The sequence below is a fragment of the Rhinopithecus bieti genome, unplaced genomic scaffold (assembly GCF_001698545.2).
Source record: "Rhinopithecus bieti isolate Rb0 unplaced genomic scaffold, ASM169854v2 scaffold_12640, whole genome shotgun sequence".
NCBI lineage: Eukaryota > Metazoa > Chordata > Mammalia > Primates > Cercopithecidae > Rhinopithecus > Rhinopithecus bieti.
This window is the reverse complement of record NW_016807406.1, coordinates 244253-261744: the sequence shown is the minus strand read 5'-3', so window position 1 is coordinate 261744 and position 17492 is coordinate 244253. Positions and strand designations below refer to the sequence as shown.

Genomic DNA, 17492 nt, shown 5'->3' with positions numbered 1-17492 from the left:
TTTTTTTTTTTTTTCCGAGACAAAGTCTCGCTCTGTCGCCCAGGCTGGAGTGCAGTAGTGCGATCTTGGCTCACTGCAACTTCCGCTTCCCGGTTCAAGTGTTCAAGTGATCCTCCTGCCTCGGCCTCGTGAGAAGCTCAGATTACAGGCACCTGCCACCATGCCCACCTAATTTTTTTGTATTTTTGGTAGAGACAGGGTTTCACTATGTTGGCCAGGCTGGTTTCAAACTCCTGACCTCAAATGATCCGCCCACCTCGGCCTCCCAAAGTGCCAGGATTACAGGTGTGAGTCACTGCACCCTGCCAGATCGCCTTATTTAAAGTTAAGAAAAGTTATTTGATTTTAAGAACACTAAATAAATAATACTAGAGATGTAGATATGATTAAAATTATAATAGAGATAGAGGAATGAATGAAGTTTGCAAAATACTACAAGCTTATATGTGTAGAACCAAGAAGGAAGGGGTTTAGGTTCAAATAAAAGGTTCAGTTTTCTCTAGTTTGATTCACTCCTTTTTATTCTTGCTATCAGTCCAGTACCAACTATTATCTGGCGAAGAGCTGATGGAAAGCCGATAGCAAGGAAAGCCAGAAGACACAAGTCAAATGGAATTCTTGAGATCCCTAATTTTCAGCAGGAGGATGCTGGTTTATATGAATGTGTGGCTGAAAATTCCAGAGGGAAAAATGTAGCAAGAGGACAGCTAACTTTTTATGGTAAGTGTATGATTTCAGTTTATTGTTGGTAGTACTACAGAACTTCCTGATATTGAAATCATAAGCTGAGAGGCATTCAGGCATTTTGGGAGAGATTGTGCAGCACAGGATTATGTGAAACTCATAGTTTGCTCCATAGTTAGCCCTGGCTGATTCTGGGTGTGGAGAGTGAGGGTGGGGGGCAAGGATGTTGATGGAGTAGAGAGGAAGACGTTAGGCTGATGTGTTTGGAGGATGGATATTAGTGTGAACACACTTGCTAAGAAGTTTGTTTTTTCTCTTTGCTCAAGCTGTAAACCTGATACAGGAAACATTTTATTATTCCTGCTCCTGATTTATCTTTTTTTAAAGCTCTGTGCTTTTCTTCATTAGAATTTTGATTTGAGGCTTGTGTTAATCTTTTGTAATTGCTCCTATTTGGTAGCAATTTAATGTGGTACCATGAACATTTCAAAATGCACGCTGTCCAAATTTAGTTCTTATCAGAGTGGAATGTGACAAATCTCTCTCACCCCAAAGACATTTTATGTGCAGCTGCTCCTATTCCAATCATATCATCAGCATTGATCCAAATAATATAAATGTAAAACCACTAGCACATGGTCATTATTGAGACCATCTTGGAAACCCTGTTAGGATATTGATTTGAAATCTAGAAAAGGATTTCATTGGATAGGCATTTTGAAAGCAAACTGAGTTCTGCCAAATTGGAGCATGCCAGAATCCCATCTGTCTGGGATACAGAAAACAAATACTATAGGTTGATAATTATTTAAGAATGGTTTAAACAAACAACAATGCATATTAAAATAATGAGAGTAGTTCTAAAGCTTTAAATGTTCTTCTTTCTTGCAGTGATTGATCCCACAAAAGTCTATTTATTTCACTAATTCTTCTTATAAAGCATTTTCATTTTAAGATATGACCAAAGTTCTAAGCCCTCCAGTAGAAAGAAGGGGACCCCTCATGGCTAAGGGGGAGGGGCCAGATTAGCATTGAAAAATGAGTTCTTGGCCATGATGGGAGGGTAATGTCAGACACATCTAGTTATACCCACTCCCTCGCTAACAGCAATGAGCCTTTCTTCCTTAAGGGCTAAATACAATCTAGCCCTTTGAAAAGACTCCATCACTGGTATCAACCACCTACCTGATGCTGCCCCTTATTTTTTGCCTGATAAAAGACCGCCAACACAGAATGGTTCTGTCATTCTAGGGAGGATGTGCTGTGAGGGGTTCATGTCCTCTGGTCTACCTTTTGACATCACAAAGCCAAAACCTCCACCCTCAGATGCTAATACTGCCATTTTTCATACCTGAAACCCATGAAGGGTTGCACATGCAGATGGTTCTCCTTTCATAAATATCCATGACTCCTCCTATGACTTACTAAATATGTATATTCATATATACATATGAATATGTATATAAATTCATGGCTTCTGTGTATGAAATATACATATTTTCATACATATATAAATATGAATATATGTATATTTCATACACAGAACCCATGAAACTCAGTTGCACAAGCACATGTTTCTTCTATCATAAATATCCATGACTCCTCCTGTAGCTTATCAAATATGTATATTAGGCCACTCCATTCAGCACAAATTCCTGTTTGTTCCCTTTGCTCCTCCTTCAAAGTGCCAGTTTACAACTTCTGGCCAAGGGAGGCTACACTTCCTAGCCTGTCAGAATGGCCACCAGGCAGGCTAATAAAGCTCTCCCTTCCAAAAAGAAAGAAATGGAACAAAGGGAGGAAGGGAGGGAAAGGGAAAAGGAAAGGAAGGAAGGAAAAAAAGAAAAAACTATGGCCAAAGAATTCTGATCAATAATCACCTAACTTTTTTTAAAAGCTTGATTGGAAACTGGGTGGAGATTTCCACTATCAGCCAGCCTTCAATGACCTCCCCTAAGTGACTCTCAGCATTTTGGACTCACGTTCCCCTGATGCAGCTTCTGGGGCAGGAGAACACACAGAGTTGTAAAAAGTGTTAATACTTCACTTGATGAGCTGGGCAGTAGCTGTTTGAATAAATCTGCACTTCTCTTTCATCATTCGCCTGTCTTCAGGAATATTAGAGGACTGACTCTACTCATGCCAGATGACAGACTTGATATTTAATCTTTGCTTTCCTCTTAAACTGTCATAGTTGGTATCTTATTTGATGGGTTGTAAAGCAAAAGACACCACAGTTAACTGACTGCAAAAATCGAGACTGTAAGTTACAGATTTATTCAGTGAGATGCTATGGCTGTGTATTTTTAACTGTTTAGGGCTCATTTTTCTCACCAATGTAATAATTATTTTTTCTATATCAGATAGGGACAATCTGTAAATATTCAGGTAATTGGTCAACGTTTTCTCTTTTTTCTTAGTTGAATAGTCTCTTCAGTTCAGTGGTGGCTGCTCCTAAATGTTATTTGAGTAGCTTAACTAATTGAATAAAGTCATTTTAACTTTCATGATTTTCTGTTAAGTGAAATTCCTGCTCTCAGTATTTTAAACTGGTATGAAATTTTCTGTAGCCAGGGGTTGGTATACTGCTTTCCTGTGGGTTAGAGCTTTCCTGCACTGGAAATAGAGTACCCCAGGGTTACTGTTAGGGAAAATCTGCTTTGTCACTGGCTCCCAGCCCTGTGCAGGGAAATGTTTTTTTCAGGGATCCTGCCCCGGAGATGAAAATCAGGTTCTAACAATGTTTCCTTTTTAAATGGAGTTATCTGCAGCCATGCATGGGAAAAAGAGCAGAATAAAATAAAATTTGCCTGCTTTCTGAAGATAACTCCGCCTTACTTCACTTGTCAACCATGCTTGGTATTAAAAACTTGTCAGATCAGCTGACTTCCATAGCACTTGGCTATTGCGTTTATGTTTATTCTTTTGTTTTTCCTTATCTAGCATATCAGTGACAAAAATTATCTAATTGTTTTCATTGTCACAGTCACAGGAGAGCTTAATTATACATGAGCACTTGGCTGTCATCTTTTTTCCTCTCATTTTTTCTGGTCTGGGTCTTCCCAGTGCTGTGTTTGTAATATCCAGCTGTACAGGTCTCCTATTTAAATGAATTATTTTAATTAAAATCACCATGTAGATCATAAAAGGCGAAAGAGTACCCCAGTCACTTATCCATGAACATTCTGTCTTTGTTGACAAGAATTTCTTACAACACTAAGGTGTGCCACACTTAGGGATTATAAACCATGGGTTTGAGCTTAGAAACCTGCTTCTTTGGGTTCCAAGTTGTTTATTGCATTCATCAGCTGTCCACTTCAGCAACTACAAGTGTGCTAACTCCTATTCATGGTTGGTAAAATGGCCATTTTTTTCCTTCTTGCATTAAAAACATTTTACCTTCTTTCAAAAGCCTGCTGGGCATGATCATTGTTCCCAGTGTCTGAATAATGGAAGTCCTATTGCCCATTGGTTTGTCCCTGCTGTGGCCATGTCTTCAAGTCAGCCTGTGCTACTCATGTTCAGTATGTATGAAGAACTGAAGCAAGTTCAGGCATAGAACATTTTTGCCCTACCCCATCTTCCCAATTTGTTTTTACTATAACCTGTACTTGGCTATCATGGTCTAGTTTAATCTACTTTTCTCAGTCTTTTTTGGCATTAAAATCTTCCTAAAATAGATTTATTTTCAATGGTAAAATGCTATGGATCTTTGTTACTAAAGATAAACATTTTCCAAAATGACTTTAATACATTATTTACTTGTTTAGCAGATTTTTTTTAATTGCCTACCATATGGGAGGCATTTTTAGGCACTATGGTTGCAAGACAAAATCTCTGCCCTCAAGGACCTAATATTTTACTGGAAGTTAACCGAAATGCACTAAGAAGCAAATAAATTAACTAGGACATTTTATTTTCTGATAAGAGTGATAAAGAAAATAATTAAGTTGACTGGCCAGGCGCAGTGGCTCACTCCTGTAATCCCAGCACTTTGGGAGGCCTAGGTGGGTGAGTCACTTGAGGCCAGGAATTCGAAACCAGCCCCGTTTCTACTAAAATATGAAAATTAGCTGGGTGTGGTGGTCGTGCATGCTGGTAGTCCCAGCTACTCGGGAGGCTGAGGCAGGAGAATCACTTGAACCCAGGAGGTGGAGGTTCCAGTGACCTGAGGTTGTGCCACTGCACTCCAGCCTGGGCAACAGAGCAAGACTCCGTCTCAAATAAATAAATAAATAAATTAGATCGATATGATAGAAAGTAGCTGAGAGCAAGAGAACGATTTCATAAGATGAGATAGTCAGGAAACACTTGTCTGAGAATGGCCCTCTGACCCAAAACCAAAAGGATAAAAATGAGCTAGGCTTTCAAGGGGAAGTGCATTCCTAGCAGAACGTGAGGAAGTGCAAAGGCTCTGAGGCAGAAAACTACTTGACCTTCTTGATATGCAGCAGGGAAGTCAGTGTTAACTAAATCGTAGTGAGCAAGGGGCAAAGGTTGGAATCTTAGGAAGGTGACAGACTGCAGTACTTTGTAAGCCAGGCACAGAGTTTGGGTTTTATTCTGTGAGTATGGTGGGAAGCCATTACAACATTTCAAGGCAGGAGGGTGACTCGATTTGATTAATGTTTTTAAAAGACCACTCAGGTTGTTTTGTGGTGAATGGATGATTGGAAACCAAGAGTGAAAGCCGGACAACTAGTTAGGAGGCCATTGCCAATATCCAGGTGAGAGATATTGTTGGTTAGGATGTAAGAGAGGAAGAGAAATGGAGAGACTTGAGATATGTCTTGAAGTTAGAGCCAATAGGATATTCTTATTTCATTCCTACATCTGTCTGGTTTATAGATATGGAAATTGAGTCCCAAAGAGATTAAGGTAATTGATTTAAGTTTATACAGTAAAAAACAGAGCTAGATTTCAAATGCTGTGCTAGAGGTTCTGAAACGTCATTGTGCATCAGAATAACTTGGAAGTCTTATTACAACACAGAATTCTGGGTCCCATTGTATGTTCCCAGTGGGAACACACCAGATAGAGGCTTTGATTTGGTAAGTCCAGAGTAAGACCAATAATTTGCATTTCTAGTAAGTTCCCAAGTAATGTTGATGCTGCTTGTCTGGGAACCACATGGTGAGAATACTGCATGTTTAGGCTGTCCCCCCATGGTATTGTGAAGCTGAAGTTTAAATTACATGCAAGAGAAGGTGTTCCTAGTACTCTGGAAATCTAACAGCTTACTGTCACATCAGGCATTGTAGCCAGTCTACACAAAGTAGAATGAGGGTGTTAAGGCAATTATCTTTGAAGAAAGGAAAGGGAAGTATAAAATGGATTCAATTCACTTGATAATTATTCATCTTTGCACTTCATTCTGTCTCTGTAGTCACTTTCTTTTGCCCAAAAGACTGATAGAATTATAGTCATCATTTAGTAGAATGAAATGTGAACTAAAAGATCCTGATATTTAATATCTTCGTACAATTTCTTCTCTCTGTAACAGGTGTTATGAGAGTAAAACCATTTTCATAATTAGGAAATTGGGAATCTAATATCTGAGCAGTAAACAAGGCTATATTTCAAACAATCCAGTAATACTTAAGCTGGACGTAACTGCTGGGGCCAGCCCTTTGGTTTTTATAATTAAAGCAAATAAGATCCAGAGATATAAAATAACTTATTCAAGGTAATGCAATGAATGGGAATCACAGCTAGAACTGCTTTTTTCTGCTATTCTACCTGTGTTACTTTTCCTGCCAATGCAACATTTTAATACAATAGGTAAGGTAAAAAAAAAAAAAATCCGTCAATCATCCAGATACTCTTTCTTGCATTTTCCATTACCAGTGTCACAAATGACAACATCTGGATGAACAACTGACTTTTTCATTTCTATTTTCTAAGTTGGTCACCTGGTTATTGAGTCAAAAAGAACTCTTTTTCTTCTTCAAATTACATGTAAGACTAAATGTCTAGACCCTTTGTGCTACAGTCTTTTGCCTCTAAAGGCAAAACTGTAGACTTGATGACACTGCAAATGGTGTTTGAGTATCTCTAAGGTCGTCAATAAATGAATACTGAAGCATCTTACAGCGGAGCATACTAATTCCCCATGGATGTGCTATGTATATGGGATCACAAGATAATATTCAGCCCTGCAAAGAGACTTAAAGGACAGAGAGACCAAAAATTGAACACAGTAGATAAGGTAATTTCACAGTAGAGCAATAGTTTGCTTAATTGTCCTAGACAGAACTGATATTGATACCCTCAATTCCCATGAGTGTCACTTAAGGTAAAGTCAACAATTTTTGTTTCTTTTTTTAATCTGGTAGTTCCAATAAAGTGTGTTGCCGCAGTTTTCAAGGGGTACACATTGAGGAAATGTTGTGAATAATAGAGAGAATTAATATAGGAGTGGAGGCATAAAGTCCTCACCTAATGAGAAACTTTAAGCCATGAAAGAGTCATATCAAGGACAATATATTGAAATGCAATTCAAGTCTCACTCTGTAGTCCCAGAGAAGGCAAAATGTCGCAGTTACATTTTTTTATTCATCAATGAATATTGTTTAAATTTACTTATAGGAGGTTTTGCTTAAGTTGATTCATTTATCTAAAAGCTCCTCTGCTTGTCTAAACAGGAGTGCTCAAACTGTTGGTTTAAGCACTTCTTTTACCCTGAAAATTATTGGATACCTCAAAGAACTTTTGCTTATATGAGCAATGTTTACCTATATATGCCATATTATAAATTTAAATGGAGAACTTAACTTAGAACTTAACTTACTTTAAAATGGCAAAAATACAACCAGTATACGTTAGAAATAATTAACATACTATAAGAAAACTGACTATATTTTTCCAAACAAAAATATTTAATGAAAAGAGTGGCATGGTTTATATTATTGCAAATCTCTTTAATGTCTGTCTTATGAGAATACAGGTGCATTCTCCTACATACTTCTGTATTCAATTTGTCATGATATTTTGTTTTGATTGAAGTGTATGAAGAAAATATGGTCTGACACATATGTAATTGTAAAGAGAGGACATAATGAACTCCCTTAAGGAAACTTGGGGACCTACAATGGTTCTTAGGTTGCACTTGAAGAAGGATACATTCAAAAGAATGCTCCCATTATCATTTGCGATAGGGTTGGATTTTTTTGAGAGGCTCTGGAGAGAGAATGGTTGGAGCCAAACAGGCCTGTGTACCATTGCTAACTCAGCCACTTTCTGAATCTGGATGTTAATGTCTCTGGGTCTTATCTATAAAATGAGTGCAAGTCCACTTAACCTGAATATTATGAGGTTTAGAAATGATGTGCGTAAAGTGAAGCTGATTAGATATTTCATATATTAGTAGTTTCCATTACTGATTGCATTTCAGACTGAACTCAAGGTGTATAAGGGAAAGAGAAGAGGATGGATTCAGCTGAGTAAGAGCAGATTCAGGGAAACGTTAGGTAGAGGCTTTGAAGATTAAAAAAATAAAGAAATATAGAGAAATTAATCTATGTAAGGTTAGAGTCATAGCTTGATTGATCTGGGTATAATTGAGTAAATCGGGCCCAACAGCCTTTTTGAAAATGCACATATTGCTGATTCACTTTTTTTTTATTCTATAACTCATTCATAAAGTTCTGAACTGACTTCTTGGAGTGGAGGACAAAGACCCTTATTCACCAGGAGCTGTGGATTCACTGGGCATAGTTGGACAGAAAGTAAGAGATGTAAAACCAGATGGCAGAAGACTTCATTTTCATTTACATATTTATTAATTTATTTTTGAGACAGGGTCTCACTCTATCGCCCAGGCTGGAGTACTGTGGTACGATCTCAGCTCACTGCAACCTCTGCCTCCCAGGCTCAAGCGATTCTCGCGCCTCAGCCTCCTGAGTAGCTGAGACTACAGACAGGCACCACCATGCCTGGCTAATGTTTGTATTTTTAGCAAAGACGGGGTTTCACCATGTTGGCCAGGCTGGTTTCAAACTCCTGACCTCAGGTTATCCGCCTGCCTCGGCCTCCCAAAGTGCTGGGATTACAGGCATGAGCCACTGCGCCTGGCCAGGTGACAGAAGACTTTCAATATTAATAAAGATATGAAATAATGATAATGTTCTACTAATTTTTGTGATATTTACAGGAAGCAGAGCACATTCAGAAATCTTACTTGTTATCTCATACACAGATTACTTCCTACAGTTATATTTGCTTTATGTATTGATGAATACCTATTAATAGAAATATGCCAGCTTCGAGTTACCTTTTAGTGTATCTTCATATAGTTGGTTTTTTATATTCTGACTTGAGTTTATCATTGCTATCTGTGCTATCTGTGAAAGGATTGGCCTGATGGCATCTCCCATACCATTGCCAGAAGCAAGTCAGTTTTAACTTAGGTAGAGATGGAGAAGCCATAAATAAGAGTGTGTGAATGAAGTACAAATTAACAAAAACAATTAGGAGAACTGTGAATCCTGTTGGTTTAAGAGACAATCTAAAGGCTAAAGGTTTCACTTATTAAAATCAAAAGGAGAGGCCGTGTGTAGTGGCTCACGCCTGTAATCCCAGCACTTTGGGAGTCCAAGGCAGGTGGATCACGAGGTCAGGAGATGGAAACCATACTGGCTAACGCGGTGAAACCCCGTCTCTACTAAAAATGCAAAAAATTAGCCGAGCGCAGTGGCGGGCACCTGTAGTCCCAGCTGCTTGGGAGGCTGAGGCAGAAGAATGGTGTGAACCCAGGAGGCGGAGCTTGCAGTGAGCCGAGATCACGCCACTGCACTCCAGCCTGGGTGACAGAGCGAGACTCCGTGTCAAAAAAATAAATAAATAAAAATAAAATAAAAAGGAGTGTTAGACATCATTAGGTTCAAACTAATATGAATTCAAGGAGAAAACAAGCTTCCAATCTCCAGACTGCATTTCCAAAGCTGTTCTTACAATACAAGATATCAGCAAGTATCAGCAAAGTATGTGTATGTTTAATTCTCAAGGTACTTTTTTTAACATGAAATTTTACAAGAAATGCTCAATATGTAATACAAAGCAAGGCTGCAGCAAGGAAGAAGCCTTGCTGTGAATTAAATATTGAGAATTTGAGTGAATGTAGAAGGGAGTACCTTCTAAGAACGCTCAGAGCTTCATGGAATTGAGTTTGAAGACCCCTGTGAGGAGACTGATTGGTGTGTGGGGAGTGGTTGAGAGTCTGAAGCCAGAGAAGTGCAGATTGTCAGTGCTGAACAAACATCAAAGATGGACCTTGCCCTAAAATCCAACATGCATATTTCTTATAGAGCTGGTCCTTCTTTTCAGTGACTTCTGCTAACTGGAAGTCAGGGGTTTGTAAAAAGACTGTAATAGTAAACTGGAAGACTCTCTCAAGTAGCATTGTAAAATGGCTATTTCTCATGCCAGTACTAGGAACCCTGAATTTGAAGTAAAGTGAGAATTTCTTGATGATCCTGTCAATTGCGTAAGAATCCCAGGCTGGAGAGAAAGATTTGGGAAGCATTATGTAGGTAGGTGGTAAACTAAAGCCAAGTAATTGTCTCCAAACTCATAAAGTCTACTATCATTAAAATTCTTAAGCAATGTCAGTGAAACTCCTGCATTCCCTGGAGATGATTCATCTTCAAAATTGTGTGAGCAACCAGAAATAACTGTGATTGTCTACAGGTCATCTTTGTAATAGTAATTTAGAGGGTTTTGTTTTGTTTTGTTTTGTTTTGTTTTGTTTTGTTTTGCCATCATATCCTTTCTTTTAGATTTTCAAATTTCTAAGGTCTAAGGCATATGTTGGCATTTCTTTCCGTTAGAAATTTCTGTTTTTAGAAAATCGAAGAGCCAGATGCTCCTGAGAATTGTTTGACCCACTGAGTTTAAATTATATCTGCCTGCAATGTAAATTATTATTGGATAAGATGCTTGTACAATTCCAGTGGCTGGAATACACAAACGCTGATTTAGGTCATTTCTGGCAGTTATTGAATAAAAGATTGAAATGAAGAGATTGTTTATCTATCCAGGAGACAAACTGTGTCACAGGGTCAAATCCCAGCACAACCATTTAACCTTATATTTGAATTTATAGTTTGAGAACAATGCTTAAGGAATCCTAGAAGAATTCTTTTGTTTCAAATCTTGAAAGAATATGGAAGTTCAAAACAGATGGTTCTCTTTCAATATGTGAATGTGTTTACTTCTGCTTAATATGTGGGCTCTGCATATATTACAAAGAAAAAGACATTTAGAAATGGCTTCTGAAATAATAGTACTGAACTAACCTGTTCAGGTCTTCCTCTGAGTTGATACAGGTTGAGTATGCCTTACCTGAAATGCTTGGGACCAGACGTGTTTCGGATTTTAGATTTTTTAGGATTTTGGAATATTTCGACCTAAGCCTAAACATGAAGTTTATTTATGTTTTATATATAGTTTAAACACATAGCCTGAAGGTAATTTATGCAACATTTTAATATTTTGCATAATGTAATGTATGAAACAAAATTTTCACTGTATTTGCTATGACCAGTCTTATGAGATCAAGTGTGAAATTTTCCACTTGTGGCATCATGGTGGCGCTCAAAAAGTTTCGAATTATAGAGCATTTCAGATTTTAGGTCTTCAGATTAGGGATGTTCAACCTGTGTTTAGACAAGGAGTTGTAAAATGTAGCTGAACCTTGATATTAAGCAATAAATACCCCGTACCCAATGCATTATCACAAAAGGGGGAGGAGCTAATGATATATCTTATAATATGCTTAACTGGGATTTTTGTTATCTAAGGACTTTGAACTAGGTAACCCTCTCCCTCCAAATATGGAGATATATGAGTCATTATCATCAAGCACATGACTTTAGTTATTCTAGTATGAAAAACTCACACATTTAGATATAATTCATCCAATCTAAGTGAGCAGGAGTGAAACCTTTACTACATGGGCTTTTGCCCTGTAGATTTGCAATTGGCGTGTTAAGATAAAGACTATCTCTCTTTGTCACGTATATAATATGATATTTCATTTCTGATCTTCATGGGCCCATGTTCAGATACTCACTTTGAGAGGAATATGTTTATATCAGTTCACATTTGTCTTCTATGAATTAATTTTAGTTTAAAAATAAAGAAAGTGCCAAGTGATCTCTCACAGACACTGAATTTTTTTGTTGATTTCACCTTGGCCAGCACAAATAACTACCACTGAGTATTCTCGTCTGATTCCTTGACCTCCATAATCCTGTGGGAAGAGACAGAATGAGCCCTCAGAAGTGCTTAACTAGTTAGAACTTTGCAAGGTCTTTTCAAAATTCTCTCCAGTCTCTCCCTTCTCTGCCTCACCTACTTCTTGAGATTGCAAGGTTTTGCTTCCAGCTTTCTGCATTTTTGAAAGAAAGCAGTAAGTAAGCCCAGTGTTACGGGAAATCTATGACATTGAAATCTCTGTCTCTGCATGTAGTTTTGATGTTTCCTTTTTGAACTTCAACTTGACATTGCTTCATAAGTTACATTTGCCCTTCCATTTTTTTCCTCACTCTCTTTCAAAAGTTTGGCTTCGTTGTTAATATTCCTCACAGATTTCTGTGGCTTTTCTTCTTTGCTTTGTTTTCATGGACTCTGTAGGGGGTAAATATTCAGCAGGTTGAATGTGAAATCAGGCACAAAACTGCATTAGCCCTATCAGGGTTACACATCAAATTCTCCAAGCAGAGAACCTTTTTAGCTTCCTTTGCATTAGCAGCAGGAAAATAAAGAACAGCGAAGACTTGCAGCTCTTTTAAGGGTGTAGGTTATAACCCTTCATTCAAGTTAATGCTTGTTGATGTTCTAAAATTTTTTGAAGTTGACCCTTTTGGCCTCCCCTCATATGCAGCAGTGCATCATCCCATCAGTAGAGGATGTGTAAAACTGTGTTTTGCTCATTGAAAAACATAAAATTGCTTATAGGTGAGAAAAGAAAAAAGCAGCATTTATTCAAGGGCCTAGAGACCTCTGCTGGTTAAGTGACTTGTTGAGTGTTTTTCTAGTTTTGTTTATTACTGAAAAGGTAAAATAAACAGCTTGGCCTCAACAGTAGCAGTTTCCTTTTGAAATAAATTATGTATGATTTGAAACATTGAATGAAGATACTGAGGTCCAGTCAGCTGGAAGAGATGTTGAGAATAATGAGTAGCATCTCCTGATTAAATACTGATATCAACTTTGATTATTAGGTTTACTTTGGTAGGCATTACCCTGTAGAAATGCCCTGTGAACACATAAAATTCCAGAATGACAGCTATGGTTATCTTCTGCATGACTTTGGGCTGAAGGTCTTCTACCTGAATATGTTTATCATTATTCTTAATGGCATGAATTGTGCTTGAGGCAAGATTTGGTATTTATGAAGACTTTTTATGGAACATAGAGTTAACATTGTCTTTATATCTATTGAAAATAAGGAAAGAAAATGTGACTTCAATGAAGTACAGAAAATATGGTATCATTTGGGTGGAGAGGAGTAATGGATTGCATTGGGCAATGTGGGAAGTAAGTGCTGCTTTGAATTCCTGTGTGAGACTGTGGGCAGGACTTGATTTCCTGAGGAGGTTTAATAAAAATCAGGACTCATTTAAAGATTTCCGGTTCTAGAGTCATATTCCTGTAGATAGCATTCTATGAATATGAAATCAATAATAAACAATGATGATAGTCTTAAAGGAGAAAGGAATCACAAAATTTATCTATACAATATGTGGGAGTGAAGTATATTAGTGAGGGACAAGCTAAGCTATTCTCACAAAGGAGACCCCAAAATAAAGTAGCTTAGATAAGAAGTTTATTTCTCTCTCACATTATTTTCCTCAAAAATGGCAGGTGGGTGTGGAGCTGCTTTGCTCCACACAGTCATTCATGGTCCAAGGCTGACAGGTCAGCATTTTCATCCTATGTAGCTTCCATGTCTGCACCCAAGGCTATTTCAATTGTCAGTCTTTTCCAATCAGTGTGAAGGGGCAAGAGGTTAGGGAAAGTATCTTTAAGTGAGTAACCCAGAAGTTGCTCTCACCACTTTCACACACATACAGTTGGCATGAACTTGGTTACATGGTTACCTCTAGCTGCAAAGCAATCTGCAAATGTAGTGCATACCTGGGAATACACCAGCCCAGTTAAAAGTGGGAGCGGGTAATGGGAAGATAATCTCTACTGAAAGGAAAAAAGGAATAATAGATCCTAACAGGAGAGGGACAGTTAATTTTACCATATGCTATTGGTAGTTTTATCCAATTTGCATTTAGGGATTAAAAGACTACAATATGAACCACAAAAATGGTATTCAGAGTAGGGTGTAGGCGTCTCCCTGAATGTCTACCCAGTCTTGTTATTTGCATAACATCTGGAAAAGGAATTTTATTATAAGGGTATTTTGCCCTTTGACTGCATATGATAAAAATAGATTGAGTATACACTGAATATACACCTTTTCTTTGCTTTTTGAACGGCTATAGCTCAACCTAATTGGATTCAAAAAATAAATGATATTCACGTGGCCATGGAAGAAAATGTCTTTTGGGAATGTAAAGCAAATGGAAGGCCTAAGCCTACATACAGGTGGCTAAAAAATGGTGAACCTCTGCTAACTCGGGTAAGCAAATTAATGGTAATTGTGTCTTAGTCTTGACTATAATGTTTAATATAGCCTCATTGCCATGGAAACATGAGAATGGTGAATTGTTTCTAAAATAATAAACAATGAAACACCATTATAGTGGAAAAAGTGAGAGTGAATGCAATTGATAAATAGAAAGTGCACTTAAATCCAATTCTCCAGCTTTCAATTAAGCTCTTGTACTAGATCTTTGGTCTTCAAAGATTAGCATCTGTGAGTTTGTAATGGGAAAGTTATGCAAAAGGTCTGGAACAGGCAATTGTGCTAAGATACAAAGGAAGATACATTCCAGGATCCACTACAAGAGAAGGGGCATTGTCACAATGCAGAATGTCCATCTAAATAGAGAAACACTCTGACAAAGAAATCTGAATGAAGCAGGGGCAGAGTAGGGGACCCTGAGAATGAGGAACAATTGTGTCTGATTAATTTTCCTTATGTATTTTCCTACTGAACCTCAAATGTTAATTGAAATTTGACATTTTCCTCAGGCTTCAAATTGAGAGGCAGTCTTCTAGTAGGCCACCCAGGAAAGAGTGCCTGCTCAGAGCAATGGCCCCCACATGAATTTACATGACAGGAAGAGAAAGGGGGCTGTTTTGTCTAACCCACCCCCTGCCTCATGCATCTTCTCCATTTGCTGGAAGGGCTCCAGCTTGTCCATGATTCTGTCTATTATAAAAGCCAGACTCAAACAAATTGCAAGAGTATATGTACCTAAGTACTGTTATTTTCCTCCCTTTGTGTAACTGTTACCAAAATGCCAGGGGGTTGGTCTAGGTCCTGTTGCTTGCTGTGCAGAGAGCCAATCACTGAGACAGTGAGTATTGCCAGGAAATAAGGCTTTGTTCAGGTGCTTTAGTCAAAGAGAATGGGAGAGCAGTCTCAAATCCATCTCTCCAGCTAAAATTGGGAGTTTATGTAGCTGGGGAAGGGATGCAGCTGTGTAAAGGAAGGAATTAGGTGGGGGTACAGGGGCAATCATGACAGAGGAAGGGTCTTGTGTCTCACTCTCTGGTTGCCATGATCTAGTGAGTTTGAGTCCCTTGCTTGAGGATCAACCTCCTGAGGAGTGAACTCAGATGACACCAATGTAAGTTTCAAGTTTTAAAACTAGGCAAGTCAATTTCTGTGTTTATTCAAAAATGGGTAATTATCATTTCTGTGGGACAATTGGGCTGGTTTCTTAATGTGAGGGAATATGGATGTCTAGATTTAATCACAGTCTAATAAAGTGTCCAGTCAGCTAACTCACAACCCTGCAACAAACAGAAAACTAGTACCTCTTTATATATATATATATGTGTGTGTGTGTGTGTGTAGAGAGAGAGAGAGAGAATGGCATAGCTCCTGGAGAGGAAGAGATCCTTTTTGATACTTAGGAAAATTGATACATAAGTTGTATATCCTCAGTGTGACAAAAGAGGAAGATCTCCTGTGCCACGTACTAACTTTGCCTCCTTCAGATTGGCCACCAGATGCACTTCAGCTTAAATCACACCACTGACAACCATAAACTAAGGGAATATTAAACTATTAATACCTGCATTTTTCAGTAAACCTCAGCCTATATTAAATAGTTGCCTCTGTTTCATCCAAAATTGTAATCCTAGTAACCTTCAAAGTATCACCTGCTCAAAATGTGAGTGTTTTAAACACTCTAAACAGTAAATTTGGTTGTATTTCCAAAACCCCTAACTCTGGTTAGTACAAATCCTTAAAGTTAAAAGCATTTTAAATTTCAAGTTCTGTTTAGAGAGGATATTAATCTGAATGGCTCCACTATTAAATCATTGAGAACTCAAGAGAATCCTACAGTTTAAATTCCATTTACCAACTGATGTACTGGTTGTTCCATTTAGCATCTGACCTGACAGAAAATTTAGTTGACAGATAAATAGATCATGTTATGTAAATTGCTTATGTGATGGCTGTTTTCTTACCATTAAGCTTCCTTGATATTACACGTGGTAAAATTGCCTTAAAGTCTCAGTTGTAGAAGGTCATTGTTTTTATGTTCCTCTTTTCTTTCACAGGATAGAATTCAAATTGAGCAAGGAACACTCAACATAACAATAGTGAACCTCTCAGATGCTGGCATGTATCAGTGTTTGGCAGAGAATAAACATGGAGTTATCTTTTCCAACGCAGAGCTTAGTGTTATAGGTGAGTCTTTATACTGGCAAGAAAGAAAAAAGTAAAAACTCTTTAAATCACTAAACTAACTTGTTCTTTGCCAAGCATAAATGTTCAATCCAGGAAAAGGAGTAAAGAAATCTTTAGTCCAAAGATACTACTGGAGAAACAAGTAATAAGCAAGTCTATAAGCAATAACAAGAGGACGCTTTCTAAATCAGCCTCCTCTGATGCTTACAGTGGGGACCACGCTTCCTTCGGCACTCATTTTATTTCTTTTCTTTTTTTTTTTTTTATTATTATACTTTAAGTTCCAGGGTACATGTGCACAACGTGCAGGTTTGTTACGTATGTATACATGTGCCATGTTGGTGTGCTGCACCTATTAACTCGTCATTTACATTAGGTATATCTCCTAATGAATGCTATCCCTCCCCGCCCGCCCGACAATAGGCCCCGGTATGTGATGTTCCCCTTCCTGTGTCCAAGTGATCTCATTTTCAACTCCCACCTATGAGTGAGAATATGCGGTGTTTGCTTTTCTGTTCTTGTGAATTTTGCTGAGAATGATGGTTTCCAGCTGCATCCATGTCCCTACAAAGGACATGAACTCGTGCTTTTTTATGACTGCATAGTATTCCATGATGTACGTGTGCCACATTTTCTTAATCCGGTCTGTCACTGATGGACATTTGGGTTGATTCCAAGTCTTTGCTATTGTGAATAGTGCCGCAATAAACATACGTGTGCACCTGTCTTTATAGCAGCATGATTTATAATTCTTTGGGTATATCCCCAGTAATGCGATGGCTGGGCCAAATGGTATTTCTAGTTCTAGATCCTTGAGGAATCGCCACACTGTTTTCCACAACGGTTGAACTAGTTTACAGTCCCACCAACAGTGTAAAAGTGTTCCTATTTCTCCACATCCTCTCCAGCACCTGCTGTTTCCTGATTTTTTAATGATTGCCATTCTAACTGGTGTGAGATGGTATCTCGTTGTGGTTTTGAT

At 38.1% G+C, this 17492-nt stretch overlaps 1 protein-coding gene across 7 annotated transcripts in view; it reads left to right on the top strand.

Moving 5' to 3' along the window:
* CNTN4 (contactin 4) overlaps positions 1–17492 on the top strand; it is a 1016652-nt gene that overhangs the window by 824242 nt on the left and 174918 nt on the right. For all 7 annotated transcript variants that reach the window (XM_017881656.1, XM_017881655.1, XM_017881658.1 and 4 more), the window contains 3 exons: positions 536–720; positions 14184–14320; positions 16381–16510. In XM_017881656.1, coding sequence (XP_017737145.1) covers positions 536–720; positions 14184–14320; positions 16381–16510 — 452 coding nt within the window. The remainder of the gene's footprint in view (positions 1–535; positions 721–14183; positions 14321–16380; positions 16511–17492) is intronic.